At 41.6% G+C, this 15192-nt stretch overlaps 1 protein-coding gene across 5 annotated transcripts in view; it reads right to left on the reverse strand.

Moving 5' to 3' along the window:
* Nucleotides 1–15192, reverse strand: part of GOLM1 (golgi membrane protein 1) — a 117813-nt gene that overhangs the window by 58249 nt on the left and 44372 nt on the right. For 2 of the 5 annotated variants that reach the window (XM_024132873.3, XM_028494106.2), the window contains exons 6-10: nucleotides 13815–13944; nucleotides 8761–8920; nucleotides 7820–8089; nucleotides 6041–6154; nucleotides 20–671 (exon numbers count right to left, since the gene is read on the reverse strand). In XM_024132873.3, the coding sequence (XP_023988641.1) occupies nucleotides 595–671; nucleotides 6041–6154; nucleotides 7820–8089; nucleotides 8761–8920; nucleotides 13815–13944 (751 nt within the window). In that variant the 3' untranslated portion in view covers nucleotides 20–594. Of the gene's footprint in view, nucleotides 1–19; nucleotides 672–6040; nucleotides 6155–7819; nucleotides 8090–8760; nucleotides 8921–13814; nucleotides 13945–15192 lie in introns of those variants that run through there. The other 3 variants (XM_055087263.1, XM_028494104.2, XM_028494105.2) reach the window with 2 other exon arrangements.

A 15192-nucleotide genomic window follows, 5' to 3' on the forward strand; every position in this document is an offset into this window, starting at 1 on the left:
TATACAAGTAATCTTTTAAAAAATTATCGCACAAAACACCTTTGTGTTTAGACTTAACACCGTTGCTAGTGATGTTTGTGTTAACACTCAGCGCTCTAGGCCACTGATTGTCAGAACCAGAGGTGGGTACAAGAAGATAAACCAAAAATCATTCAGTGCCCACTGAGGAGAAATAACGGGGGCTGGTAGCCGTCACTCAGCACAGCATGTGGAGAAGAGAATGACTCCAGAGGGAACTGAGGACAAGGAGCTCTGTAAGTGTGCTGGGTCTCCTTCACGTCAGAAGTTACTTCCACAGCAGAATCCTACTGCTGCCATACTTGAAGGAGAACCTGTGTTCTATTTCTGGTGTTGATCTTCTCATGAAATACCTATTAGCCAACAAATTTCGACAATTTTGACATCTCAATACAGACACTTCAAAAGTGTCTCAAAGACAATCTCATTTTCCTACATAGTAAATACAAACTAAAACTCCACAATAATCATCTTTAGATATTTTACTTAGTACATTTCACAGTATTCAATCCCTCATGAATATTTTGTAGTGATCTCTGTTCAATTCTGACACAAAGTATGTGATTCCAGTTTGATTCAGAGTGTGTGATTCCTCTTTTCTCGCTGTTCTAGTAAATTTATTGTGCCTCCTTTCTGATTTTCAGCGTTAAGAACTAAAAAAGGAAAACAACAACAACATAATGTTCTAGTATTAAACATTTTGAGAAACCCAGCCCAGGCAGGTCCCATTGTACATAAATGTCTAGAAGCTGTGTCATAAAGAGGACTGTATCTCCCACAATAACAGTACAACGTGGAATTGCACTGCTAATCAAGGACAAGATAGCTAAACCATCTAAAAACTCCATAATTGTGTGAAAGAGTGAAATAACGTCCTGGCAAATGGACAATATAAAACGTACTCTCATGGAACTTTTGACATGATCGTGAACCTTGTGGGTTGCCTGAATCTCTGTTCCTGCACCTCTAGCCGCAAGCACACTGCCTCCTAAAAGCCACTCACAACTTAGGTCAGCTTTCGTGACGCCAAAGCTCTCAGTACAGAGCTGATGTCTAGACATGGCTTCCAGCCTCCTTACTCTATCCTTTGATACACAAAGGACGTAAAAATACACATCACAAATAAAACCTAAAAGCAAGATCCTCATTTACAACTACTGCACGTTAAATGGTTGACAATTTTATTAAATAAACGACTGCCTTAAGTTCTCTAATAAAGTTGGAGCTAATGCCTCTTCTAATTCTCCCTGGAGCAAGCAGGGTCTTAAACTATCTTGATGACATAATTTTAAAATGATTTCAACTTAAAATTCTTTCTTAAAAGAGCTGACAGAACATTTTGCTTCTTTCCTTTGCCAAACTCCTCAATTTGTTTAAAGTCTTAGCAGGTACAAGGTCAAATCCTTACAAGGACACCTGGGTATAAGGGATGAACGATCCCAAGGCTTCACTGCAAAGTCACACATTTAACTTGTATCTGTTTAAAATTCTGACTCCTAATGTGTTCATCTTTTGCATTAAAAAAAAAATTACCTAAAGAGTCTATGAAAATAATTTAAAAATCAACTTAAGACTTCCAATTTTAGAAACCCCAAACAACCAACTGTAGTGAGTGACATGCTGTATAAAATATGAAAGATATTTTTTAAGGATGCATTGTTGAATCAAACAGCTTTCTACCAAACAACTGGCCAGAACACTTCAAAAATTATCAGTGATATAAATGATAAAGACAAGGTTCCAGGTTAAAAGACACTAAGTACAATGCTAAATGCAGTGTATGATCCTGGATTAGATCTTGGACCAGAAAAGGGATTAGTTGGACAATTCAAGAAATTTGAATAATGTCTATAGATATAGCATTATATCAGTATTAATTTCTTCATTTTGATAATTGTACTGTGGTTACATAAGATGTTAACATTTGGGGGACCTGGATGGAGGATATATGGAAATTCTTACTAGTTTTTTTTTTTAACTCTAAATTATTTCAAAATGAAAAGTGAAAAAAATTTTTAATTAAATTAAACATTAAAATGCATTGCCTATGAATGGCACTAAAAGGAGGAATCTGAGGCCAAAACTGAAGTGGAAGTAACAACTCCTGAAGGTAATAAGCATCAATGCCAGCTTTTGCCCTAAGGACTTCTGCTGAAACCTGAAGACTCTGGGCTTCTCCCTTCACAGCTTCAAAAGGTGCAGGAGCACAGGCCCTAAAGACAAGGGCTCCCCTCAAGGTGGAGAGTCAAGAAGGGGATGCCTATATAAAGCTGAAACCCCAAAAGTTCACATCCTTGGCTTAAAGGTAATAGGAAATAAACTTGCAATGAAAGGGGGACAGCAAGAAAGCCTAGTGTGTGGAGTGGGAGATTCTTAACTGCATGAGATGATTGTACAGGTATATACTTTGAACTCACATTTTTCCATGTGGTCAAAAAACAAAAAAAAAACCCTGAAGACAACACCCACAGATAAAGTTGCAAGGAAAGCAGTAGCTCACAGTTAAGAAGCACAAAACACAGCAAGGATACAAGGGATCGAGAGAGCCTGCAGAAACAAAATAGAAATACCCACAAAGTTTTCAGATATTGCAATTGGAAAATATGAAACAACCCTGATAGAGAAATAAAAGATGTTTGAAAACATGAGCAAGGAATAAGGGCCCATAAAGAATGGCCAAGTAGAAAGTTTAGAAATGAAAAAGAACAGATAAGGCATAGCTGAAGGAAAAATTTTTGAACTGGAAGATATTTCTGAGGAAATAATTCTCAACACAGATCAGAAAGGCAGAAATGCGAGATATGAAAAAGAGGGTAAGAGACACAAATAGACTGAGAAGATCTAATATACTTTTAATCTGAATTCAAGAAGGAATCAAAAATGAAAGAAGCATTATTCAAAGAGATGTTGGCTGGGATTTTCCAGAGGAACTCAACTTGCCACATATGGTTTTTTAAAAAGCTGTTAAGAGTAATGTGGTACACTGCAAATCAAGAGACAAACCAATGGAACAAAAATAGAAAATCCAAAAATTAGGACCAAGTACATATAAAAATTTAGTGTTTGATGATGGTAGCACCTCAAATCACTAACTTTGAGACGGTGAATTAAGATGGTGTTGGGCCAATTGGAAACACCTTTGGAAAACGAAAATTGGACCCACACCTTGTGCCATTCACCTGAATACACCTGAAATAATTCAAATGAATCAACAGATCTAAATGTAAAACATGAAAGCAGAGGAGGATTCTGGAAAGATGGTAGAAACAGTGGTATAGTTTTTGAATCTCTCAGAGTCCCTGCATAAAGCAACTAAATTTAAAAACTCAAAAACTGGAGAACATTTAGAACAAAACTAGATGACAAGGAGTCCCACAGACCCCCCCCAAATACAAGCGGTTAAAAGCAAACCATGGGGGGCTTCCCTGGTGGCGCAGTGGTTGAGAATCTGCCTGCTAATGCAGGGGACACGGGTTCGAGCCCTGGTCTGGGAGGATCCCACATGCCGCAGAGCAACTAGGCCCGTGAGCCACAACTCCTGAGCCTGCGCGTCTGGAGCCTGTGCTCCGCAACAAGAGAGGCCGCGATAGTGAGAGGCCCGCGCGCCTCGATGAAGAGTGGCCCCCGCTTGCCACAACTAGAGAAAGCCCTCGCACAGAAACGAAGACCCAACACAGCAAAAATAAATAATTAATAAAATCCTACCCCCAACATCATCAAAAAAAAAAATGTAAGAGTGCTATGAATTGTTTAATACTATATATATTTTTTAAAAAAAGCAAACCATGGACAGTGACCCATAGGATAGGGGCATCAAAAGAAAACAGAGGGAAGCAATGAGTATCAGATGGACCTGAGAACAACAGAACCCCTAACAGCCCACAGGTTTACACCAGAAAGTACCTGGGCCAGTGGGAGAACTGCAGCTGGAAGTGGCAGTGTTTCTGCTACTCCCATAGCAAGTGACCACAGAGTGTCCATGGTGAAGACAAAGGAGCTGGTGGAGGCTCCCTCTGAAACTGGCTCCTTTCTGGGTCCTTCCTAGGTAGAGCCCCTCATAGAGAAAAAGCACTGTGTGGAGTGAAGCAGTGGCTGAGCAGGACAGGGACAAAAGAACCAAAAGGTTCAGATGAAAGTGGGGAAGACCCCACTGGCCAAAGAAGATGGGACAATGGTGAACATCAAAAAGGATAATAAATGCAACTGAGTGAAACCTGTCAAAAAGGTTTAAATCCTCAAGTTTATATTTTTTAAATGGTCACCTTCAGAAGATGAGAGGAAATAATTCCTTACTGTGAAAATTGGTAAATTTCACAGTAAATTACCAATGCTTAGGAGAAGCATTTATCCTGCCTATGCTATATGAACAATACCACTGACATCTATTTATAAAATATTCTAATTAACAAATGAAATAGGAACAGTTGAATTAAAATACCACCTAGATATCAGCTGGTGATCTGCAGGAAATAGGGAGGAAAGAAGAATACACCACACCGAACTATGAATACACAGTCAACACTATCCAGATTGTGGGAAATTCCAGGTCAAACAGCTATGGCTCTTTAATAGAGTGTAAACAAAAAAAGAAAAAGGAATGGAGGGGGAACCTGAAGACTCAGAGATATATCAAAGACATAGCAAATTTAAGAAAACGGGCAAGACTAAACTATGATGTCCAGGGATGCCCACTTGAGTGATAAACCCATAAAGAAATTCAAGAAAATGCTGACTGGAAAGGTCAGGATAGGCATTTCTAGTACAGGGAGGGAAGGTGCTAGGACAGGACAAGCAACAGAGAAGGAGCCTCAGGAGGACCCCTCAAGTTCTATTTCTTCACCAGGGAGGCAGGGGGCAGTTACAACGTGTTTACCTTCTAAAAATTCACTTGTTATGTGTGGTTTTGTGAATCTGTTTTATTTCATAATGGAACCAAAAGAAAAATTTGAAAGCATACTGAACAAAAACATGGGTGAATTCATTTCAAGTCTAGATGAGAAAACTATGACTCAATATCTAGAGTCAATAAAAGAAAAGAAAAATTTTTGAAACTTTCACATGGCAGAAAACCCTAAGCAAAACCAAGACACACTGCCAGGCAGTATTTGCAACTTAAATCACAGATAAAGGCCAACCTCCCCAGCATATAAAGAGCTCTTAGAAACAGAAAGAAACACCAAGAGTCTGATGGAAAAACGAATTTCAAAAAAGGAAACCTTGAGACCACAGTGATACCAAAACAAGGGTGGAAGACGGAGAGAGAGAGAGAGAGAGAGTGTGCACGCGCGCACGCTCACATGTACACGTTAGGGGTGAGGGGGTCCTTAAAGAACGGCAGTTAATAAATGTGAGGAGTTATTATTTAGACAGTGGGTTTCGGTGGATGGCAAAGCCACATTATTTCAAAGCATCCCCCTCTAGACAATGTATTACACAGGGAATATGGACCTTTGCAACAGAGAGACCTGGTGGGCACCACCTTAACCAAGGATCAACCTGCCATTCTGTGCCTCCTGGTGGGAAGCCAGAGGAACACAACTGCACCTATGAAATGTTCAACCTGAATCCAGTCACAAGAGGCAGACAGATCCAGAATCTGATCATCCTGCCTGGACTCCTCAAAAATTCAAAATAACAATAACACAAAGTGCTACTATAAACAGCTGCCTGGAAGCTCTGTGCATGTATCAGGGCTTTTCAACTGGTGCTGTGGAGTAACGAAGCAGTGAACTATCATTTTGTTGGGAAATCCCTAAATGTCACTGAAGACAAATCCTCACTGATTCCTGAGGGCTTGAGCCCCACATCACATATGCAGACTTTCTGACAGGTCTTCGTCGTGGCCTTTTCAACCCTTCACCTCCCTCCACTGCCCCTACACTCGAAGGCTTCTGCAGAAAACAAAGTCTCCTAATGATGGATTATTTACACTATTATTGTTGGGATTCGGTGTATAGTCACTGCAAAAGTGAAGGACCACAAAGCAGAAATGAAAGGTGACCCCACCACCACCGTTAATTACCATTTCCGTTTCTGTCATTCCCCGCAAGGGCTGCCTGCTTGTCTGTTTCAGATTCTGCCTCATTTTCATCCATGTTGTAGTCATCATCTGCTCCCAGTTTTTGCTGGTTTCTCCCTATAAAATTAGCAGAGCCATTAAACATAAGCTACATCATTTCTCTCTCGATGCCATAGGAACACCAGAGCCCAGGTACTGGGGTTATCCCAATCCTGGTTTAACAATCAAATCTTTTTGCTTCCTCTCAGGAAATGACAGGAACGCATGTGCTTGCTTCCAGCGCGAATACCATGCAGGAGTTCTCTACTTATGTATGCCCCACTCCAATTCTGAATCTATACAAAATATGGCCTTAAATAAAGGGCTATATTCCAGGCTGGAAACGGGGTAACTAGCTCACCAAACCAAAATCCCAGTTTTTTAAAGAGACAATCAACTCAAGTTTAAAGGAAGGCACCACTGTTTTCGGAAACTACGGGTTGCTGGTTAATGGCAGCCATCTCCTTAGAATGGTTCACTGCCCCGAGAGAAGGAAATGGAGTGGCTACTGTGAGCCAAAGGATAACATTTTCACAGAATTAGATCATTCATCACTGCATTCATCCCTGGAGAGAAGAGCAACCAGAAAAGAAGATGGGGACAGAACGCATTCAAGAAACATACTCAGGGCTTCCCTGGTGGCGCAGTGGTGGAGAGTTCGCCTGCCGATGCAGGGGACACTGGTTCGTGCCCCGGTCCAGGAGGATCCCACGTGCCGCGGGGCATCTGGACCCATGAGCCATGGCCGCTGAGCCTGCGCGTCCGGAGCCTGTGCTCCACAACAGTGAGAGGCCCGCGTACCGCAAAAAAAAAAAAAAAAGCTTGCCTGGAAAAGGCAGCTCTAGTTCTATTTCCCTGTACTCACTGCCTGAAGTGGAAACAAAGCCCAGGCCTGCGAGCCCTGTAGCTTTATTCTACTGATCAGACCATTACAGCTGACCTAGGACGAGGTGTGACACACAGCCTCAGCAGTATCTCAGGCCTGCTGGTAGCGGTTGTACTTGATGACCAGCTACTGAATGGTCTGAAACTTGAGTGCCAATCTGATCAGCCACCAGTTTCCCTTCTTTTTTTCCCCCAATTCTTTAACTGAAAACTTGTGAGAACACACTCGTCAGAAGCTTGAATGAAAATTAAGATTTAAATGGAATCAGGGTAACTTCTGCAAATAAGTACATTCCCCAACTTCTGTCACTTGATCAGGCTCAGAACACAGGTGTCTTCTGTCTAAGCACTCGTGGCTTAGCTAGGATTGAAATTCTCCCCATCTTTCAGGGACCAAGATACATCCCAGAATATTCTGCTAATCTCAGTTTCCCACACTTTCCTTTAAAAAAGAGAAAAGTCAACCAAACCAGAAAGGTGGGATTCCCACGTCACTTTTCTGCAAGGCTCAAATGTGCGTCAAACTCCATCTAGCCAATCCTTCCTTCCGGAAGTGGAGCAACAAAGGTGAGGCGTGGGGTCCACCTGGCAGGAGACCTATGTGTACTTGATGCTCAGCTCCCATCCCAAGGTCTTCCACCTGGAAAGCCCCCTAGGCTCCCTGTGAATATTATTTCTAAAAGTTCCAAGTGCTGGGAGTGATGGCTCTTCTGTCCTGCCTCCTGCTGGATAGTGCATACAAAACAAACAAAACGAACCACCAAACAGTGACCTGCTGTTTGGTAATCTTCATGGCTGCCCATCCTGCATCAGGAAGGAGACTGAGGACGCTGGTGCCAGGTGGACCATCTCACCCACCTTCCTCGTCGGCATCCCGCTCCTCCTCTTGCCCGTCGGGGATGACGAGCTGGTCCCGCTCAGGGCCCTCCATCTCCTGATTCTCCTGGCTTGCCAACAGGGCAGCTGGCACCTGTGGGGTTTGGCCCAGTTCTCCGGGTTCTCCATGGCCTTTTCCGCCCACGCGTCTGTCTTCTTCCGCATTCTGCTCTCGCCCTGGCTCCTTCGGCAGCCCCAGGCTGTCCCTCTGAAGCTCCTCCTTGCTGACGACCTGAATCTCCTTGGTTCCCTCTGTGCACAGAACATAGTTAGCTGTGACCTCTCTAGCAATTAGTTAAGACAAAACCAGAAACCCTCGTACCACTCAATTCCCAGAGCCTTCCCAAGGACTGTGGACTGATGGGGCAGGTGGATCATTTCTTTTGTGGCCTCAGCATACTCCAGGCCTCTCTATGCCCGCAGCTCATCTTCAGAACCACCAGGAAGAGGAAATGGCTTAGAAAAAAAATTCAGACTAAGTTATCTGGCTCACAGAGACACCCTGCAAGTGGAAGAGGCTGCACTGCTGAGGTTATCTGATCATCCTATTTAAGATGAGTGCTTGGGAGCCAACGACAGCTGCCTAGAACTCAACCACGTCCCCTTAATCCCACAGTCCCACCACTCTCCTGAATAAAGGCTTTGCCTGGACCTTCCTTTACAGAGCTGCCAAAGAACTAGGCACTTAGTTTACAATGTGAGACATCAGTAAGGCAGAGAAAAAGCCCGTGGCCCCAAGTCCAGGTGCCAGAGAGACACTCACCTGCCACCTGCAGCCCCGTTACCGAGTCCCCACCGGCCGCCAGCAGCACACTCTGCCCTGTGTATTTGTGTGGACTGGAGGGCATGACCCGCTGCTATGCTCTCTATTGGCACGGGACCCTGAAGAGGGCTTAAACGTGTCATTGCCAAGCTTCGCTTACCTTTCTCGCCTTGCTTCTTCAAATCCAAAGCCGCCTCAGAACTGGGGACTGGTGTCTGGGGCTTGCTGTTGCTGGGCATGTTCCCTCTTGCTTGTGGCACCTCTGCCTGGGGCAGGCCTGCTTCCTGCGGCCTGGGCTGGGGCTCACTGGGGGCTCGGAGCTGAAACAGGAGCACAGGCAGCCAGGGGCTCCATGACCATAAACCTTCAACAATGTTGAGCAATGCAATGGACCACTACGTCCTTCTGATGAATAAGAACATGGAAACCCTGTCTACCCCGGTCATGCCCTACCACCTGGCATAAAGCAGAAGCTCTGAGGCTGGGTCCACATCTCCCAGAAAAACCTTTTAATAATGTATTAACAAGTAAGCAGAAGATCAATAAGGAAAGAGAAGACTTGAACAACATGACAAACCACCTGAACAGACATCTACAGAGCACCCAACCCAACTAGAGCAAAATACACATTCTTCTCCAGGACAGACAGATGCTAGGCCACAAAACAAACCTCAACAGATTTTAAATGTTGAAATCATACAATATATGGTCTCCAGTCACAATGGAATGAAATTATAAATCAATAACAGGAATGAAATTTTTTGAGAAATTCACAAATATGTGGAAATTAGATAACATACTCCTAAATAACCAATGGGCCAAAGAAATCACAAGGAAAATTAGAAAATACCTTGAGAAAAATTAAAAACACAACACATAAAACTTCTGGAAGGCAGTTAAAGCAGTACTAAGAGGGACATTTACAGGCCTATCTCAAGAAAAAAGATATATCTCAAATTAATAACCTAATGTCTCACCTTAAGATACTTGAAAAAGGAGAGCAAACTAAACCTAAAGCAAGGAAGGACATAATAAAGATTATATCAGGAATTAATGACATATGGAAAAGAAAGAAAATCAATGAAACCAAAAGTTCTCTGAAAGATGAAAAAAATTGACAATGCTTTAGCTAGATGAACTGAGAATAAAAAAAACTCAAATTACTAAAATCAAAAATGAAAGAGGATAACACTACCAACCTTACACAAATAAAAATGTCTTATTATAAGGAAATACTAAGAACAATTGTTTGCCATCAAGTTTCATAACTTAGCTGAAACATACAAGTTCCTAGGAAGACACACACTACCAAAACTGATTCAAGAAGAAGTAGAGGGCCTTCCCTGGTGGCACAGTGGTTGGGAGTCCACCTGCCAAGGCAGGGGACAGGGATTCGAGCCCTGGTCCGGGAGGATCCCACATGCCGCGGAGCAATGGAGCCCGTGTGCCACAACTGCTGAGCCTGCGCTCTGGAGCCCATGAGCCACAACTGCTGAGCCCGCACGCCACAGCTGCTGGGGCCCGCGTGCCTAGAGCCCGTGCTCTGCAGCGGGAGAGGCCACTGCAATGAGAGGCCCGTGCAACGCAATGAGGAGCAGCCCCCACTCGCCGCAACTAGGGAAAGCCCACACGCAGCAGCAAAGACCCAATGCAGCCAAAAATAAATAAATAAATAATTTAAAAAAAAAAAAAAAAAAAAAAAGAAGAAGTAGAAAATCTGAGCAGACTTATTAGCAAGAGACTGAAGTAGTAATTTAAAAATCCCCGTCCCCTGAAAAGCCCAGTTCCAGATGGCTTCACTGGTGAATTCTACCAAACATTTAATTCTAAATCTTCACAAACTCTTCCAAAAAAACAGAAGGAATACTTCCCAACTCATTCTATGAGCCCAGTAATTACCCTGATACCAAAGCCACAGAAAGACATTACAAGAAAATAAAACTATACACCTAATATGAATATAGACCCCCAAATCATCAACAAAATTCTAGCAAATCAAATCAAGCAACATACAAAAGGATTATACACCATGGCCACGTAGGATTTCTCCCAGCAATGCAAGGTTAGTTTAACATCTAAAAATCAATTAATGTAATACCATGTCAATAGCATAAAGGACAAAAACACATGATCATCTCAATGCAGAAAAAACATTGGCAAAATCCAACAACTCTTCTTGATAAAAACATTCAACAAATTAAGAATAGAGGGGAACTACCTCAACTTGATAATGTGCATCTATGAAAAATATATAGGCATACCTTGAAGACATCGCAGGTTTGGTTCCAGACCACTGCAATAAAGTGAATATCGCAATAAAGCAAGTAACACCAATTTTTTGGTTTCCCAGTGCATATAAAAGTTATGTTTACACTATACTGTAGTCTATTAAGTATGCAATAGCATTATGTCCAAAAAATGTACTACCTTAATTAAAAAATACTTTATTGCTTAAAAAAGGCCAAAACAATTACAATAGTAACATCAAAGACCCCTGATCACAGATTACTGTAACAAACGTAATAATGAAAAAGTTTGAAATATTGTGAGAATTACCAAAATGTGACACAGAGACATGAAATGAGCAAACTGGAAAACATGGAGCCAGTATTATTTGCTCAACACAGGGTTACCACAATCCTTCAATTTGTAAAAAAACACAAGTATCTGTGAAGCACAATAAAACGAGGTATGCCTGCACAGCTAACATGAGACCTAATGGTGAAAGACTTAATTGCTTTCCCTCTGTGATCAAGAACAGGACAAAGATGTCTATCCTCACCACTTCTATTTATAGAACCTCTTATACTGGAGGTTCTAGCCAGGGATATTAAGCAATAAGAAGAAATAAAAGGCATGCAGATCGGAAAGGAAGATGTAAAACTATTTTTAGATGACAATCTTAATACAGAAAATCCTAAGGAATCAAAAAAATACTATTCAAATAAACAAGTTCAGCAAGGTTGAAAGATACAAGATCAATATAAAAAATGAATTTTATTTCTACACACTAGCAATAAGCAGTTCGAAAATGAAATTAAGAAAACAATTCCATTTATAATAGCATCAAAAAATACTTAGAAATAAATTGTACAAAAGAAGTGCAAGACTTCTGAAAATTACAAAATATTATTGAAAAAGACTTTTAAAGGATTTAAGTGGAAAGACATCCCACATTCACACAACAGAAGACTGGATGTTGTTAAGATGGCAACATTTCCCAAACTGACGTACAGACTGAATGTAATCTCTGTCAAAATCCCACCTGGCTTTGTTGAAGACATTGACAAGCGGATCCAAAAATTCATACAGAAGTCAACCGGTGCAGAATAGCCAAAACAATGTTGAAAAAGAAGAACAAAGTTGGAGCAGTTAAAGCTGCTGATTTCAAAGCTTACTACAAAGACAGTAATCAAGACTGTGTAGTAAGGACATAAGGACAGAAAAAGAGATCAATGGAACAGAACCGAGAGTCTAAAAATAAACCCTCATATTTACAGTAAACTGATTTTTTGACATGGATGCCAAGGCAACTCAGTGGGGAAATGAATAGTTATTTTTTTTTTCAACAAATGGTGTTGAGACAACTAGATATCCACATGCAAAATAATAGAGTTGGAACATTAGCTCACACCATACTCAAAAATTAACTCAAAATGAATCATAGGACTAAATGTAAGAACTAAATAAATACTAACGACTATAAAAGTCTCAGAAGAAAATACAGGAATAAATCTTCAGGATGCTGGATTAGGCAAAGCGGTTTTAGACATGATACCAACAGAACAAGCAACAAAAGAAAAAATAAACTAGACATAATGAAAATTAAAAACTATCAAGAAAGTGAAAAGACAACTCAAAGAATGGGAAAAAATATGTGCAAATCATATATCCAATATCTTTATATGAATATATAAAGAACTCTTACAACTAAATAATAAAAATAACTCAATTTCAAAATGGACAAAGGATACAAATAGACATTTCTCCAAAGAGGATATACCAACAGCCAATACAGCATATGAAAAGATGCTCAAAATCATCAGTTATTAGGGAAATGCAAATCAAAACCACAATGAGATACCACTTCACACCTACTAGGATGGTTATAGTGAAAAAGACAGATAATAACAAGAGTTGGCAAGGATGTAGAGAAACTGGTACCCTCATAAACTGCTGGCAGGAATGTAAAAGAGTATGATCACTTTCAGAAACAGTATGGCAGTTTCTCAATACATTAAGGAGAGTTGAGTTACCATACGACCCAGCAATGCTACTCCTAGGTATACAGTATACCTAAGAGAAATGAAAGCTTACGTTCACACAAAAATGTGTGCATGAATGTTCACAGCAGCATTATTCACAGTAGCCAAAAAGTGGAAATAACCCAAATGCCCATCAACTGACCAATGAATAAACAAAATGTGGTACAGTCATACAACGGAATATTATTCAGCCATAAAAAGGAAGTACTCATACATGCTACAACATGGATGAATCCTGAAAGCATTATGCTATGTGAAAACCAGTATGATTCCATTGATATGAAATACCCAGATAAGGCAAATCTGCAGAGAAAATAGATTAGAGGTTATCTCAGGCTCCAGAGACTGGGGGTAAAAGGGGAGTGAGCTAATGGGTATGGGATTTCTTTTGGGGTAATGAAAATGTTCTAAAATTGACTGTGATGATGACTGCACAACTTTGTGAATATACTAAAACCCACTGAATTATAAATACTATATAGGTGAACTATATGGTAGGTGAATTATATCTCAATAAAAGTGCTGTATTTAAAACAAACCAAGATCCCCAGAAGGCTGTGAGCAGCATTTCCATGGGCTGTGCTTTCCCAAGAAGCAGCCTGATAGCACGGGCTCTGATCAGCTCCATCACTGACCAGGTACTGTGACCTTGGGACAGTTTCTAACCACCTCCATGGGCCTCAGAGCCCTCCAAACAAGAAAACAACAGCAACAACTCTCTCCCAGCATGGCTGTGAGCTTTAAATGAAGCAATCGCCTTATGGCCCGGAGCACAGGGACCAGGTCTGGAGGCCAGCACGCTCGGCCAGAGACCCTGCATCCCGGGACCAGGCTGTTGTGTGTCAAGGAACTAGAAGAGCGAGTCAGAGAGCAGATGAAGGAAGAAAACGCCTGAAGAGAAGTTAGGAAGACCTTTGGGAGACCCTCGGCAGAAAAAAGCCAGGATTACCTGCTGGCTTTGGTCCTTTTGTTCACTCAGGTCTCTGGAAGCTACAGCCTCATTTCCCTTTTTGGTGACTTCTTCTATTCGCTCTTCACACTGCTCCTTCACCTCTTTCATCTGGTTGATGCACTGGTTCCTGTGAAGGTGAAAGCAAGCAAATGAAAGGACAGCTATTTAGAGATGCATCTATAGAGCAAGTCTGTCCCTGCTCTGACAGTGAAATCCACTTCCCAATGAGACACAGCTCATCTCTTCCCTGCTTCCTGCACTTTATCTGAAGAGGACACAGGCAGGGCAACAAATGTGTTTTCAGTTATTAAATGACAAGAAAACTGGAGTTAATTGAAAGTTACAAAAAAATATGTCACATTGTTGTAAAATAAGTGAACTTCACTGGTTAGAAAAAACAAATTTTTAAAATATAATCTGTGGCATAATAAAAAAAAAAAATGTGGTCTTTGTCCCCAACTATTGCACAGAGCTCCTAAAACACTTGGAATTTCCTGAGTAACAGGAGGGTCTTCTGTTATACATAATGGGCCCCTGCAGACCATACCTGAGTCTATGCTAATGAGTTGACTTACTGGGAGGAGCCAAAATAGCTTTAGGATGGGGGCTGGCAGCCAGGGGAACCAACCATATGATTAGAGGGCTGGAACTTACAGCCCCATTATTCAGGAAGCAGGGAGAGACTAGAGATTGAGTTCAAACACGTGGCCAATGACTCAATCAGTCATGCCTATGTAATAAAACCTCAGATAAACACCCTGGACTATGAGGCTTGGCGAGCCTCCTGTTTGGTGAACGTATCTGTGAACCAGAAAGGCGGCACCCCAACTCCAACAGAAGTTCCTGCCTGCACCCTACCGCCACCCCCCAGACCTTGCCTTATGAGTCTCTACCATTTAGCTATTCCTGAGTTGTATCCTTTATAAGAAAACTGCAATTGTAAGTTTAGAACTTTCCTGAGTTCTAGAGAATTATTGCTCCTGAGGGGGTTGGGAAAGGCCTGAACTTGTAGCTACCCAGGCAAAAAGAACAGGTGGTCTGGAGCCACCGAGAACTTATGACTAGCGTCCAAAGTAGGGGCAGTTTTGTGGGACTGAGCCCCATAATATGTGGGGTTTGTGCTACCTCTGGGTAGTGTCCAATCTGAATTGGACTTCTACTCCGGGAAGATGGGATAGATGTATTTTTCACTCTTCCTCCACTAAGCACAACTAGAACTCTGGACATTACATTTAAAAAAACAGGGACTTCCCTGGCGGTCCAGTGGTTAAGACTCCTCACTTCCAATGCAGGGCGTGCAGGATCAATCCCTGGTCCGGGATCTAAGATCCCACATGCCGTATGGTGCAGCCAAAAAAAAAAAAAAAAAAAAAAA

The sequence above is a fragment of the Physeter macrocephalus genome, chromosome 9, assembly GCF_002837175.3.
Source record: "Physeter macrocephalus isolate SW-GA chromosome 9, ASM283717v5, whole genome shotgun sequence".
Lineage (NCBI taxonomy): Eukaryota > Metazoa > Chordata > Mammalia > Artiodactyla > Physeteridae > Physeter > Physeter macrocephalus.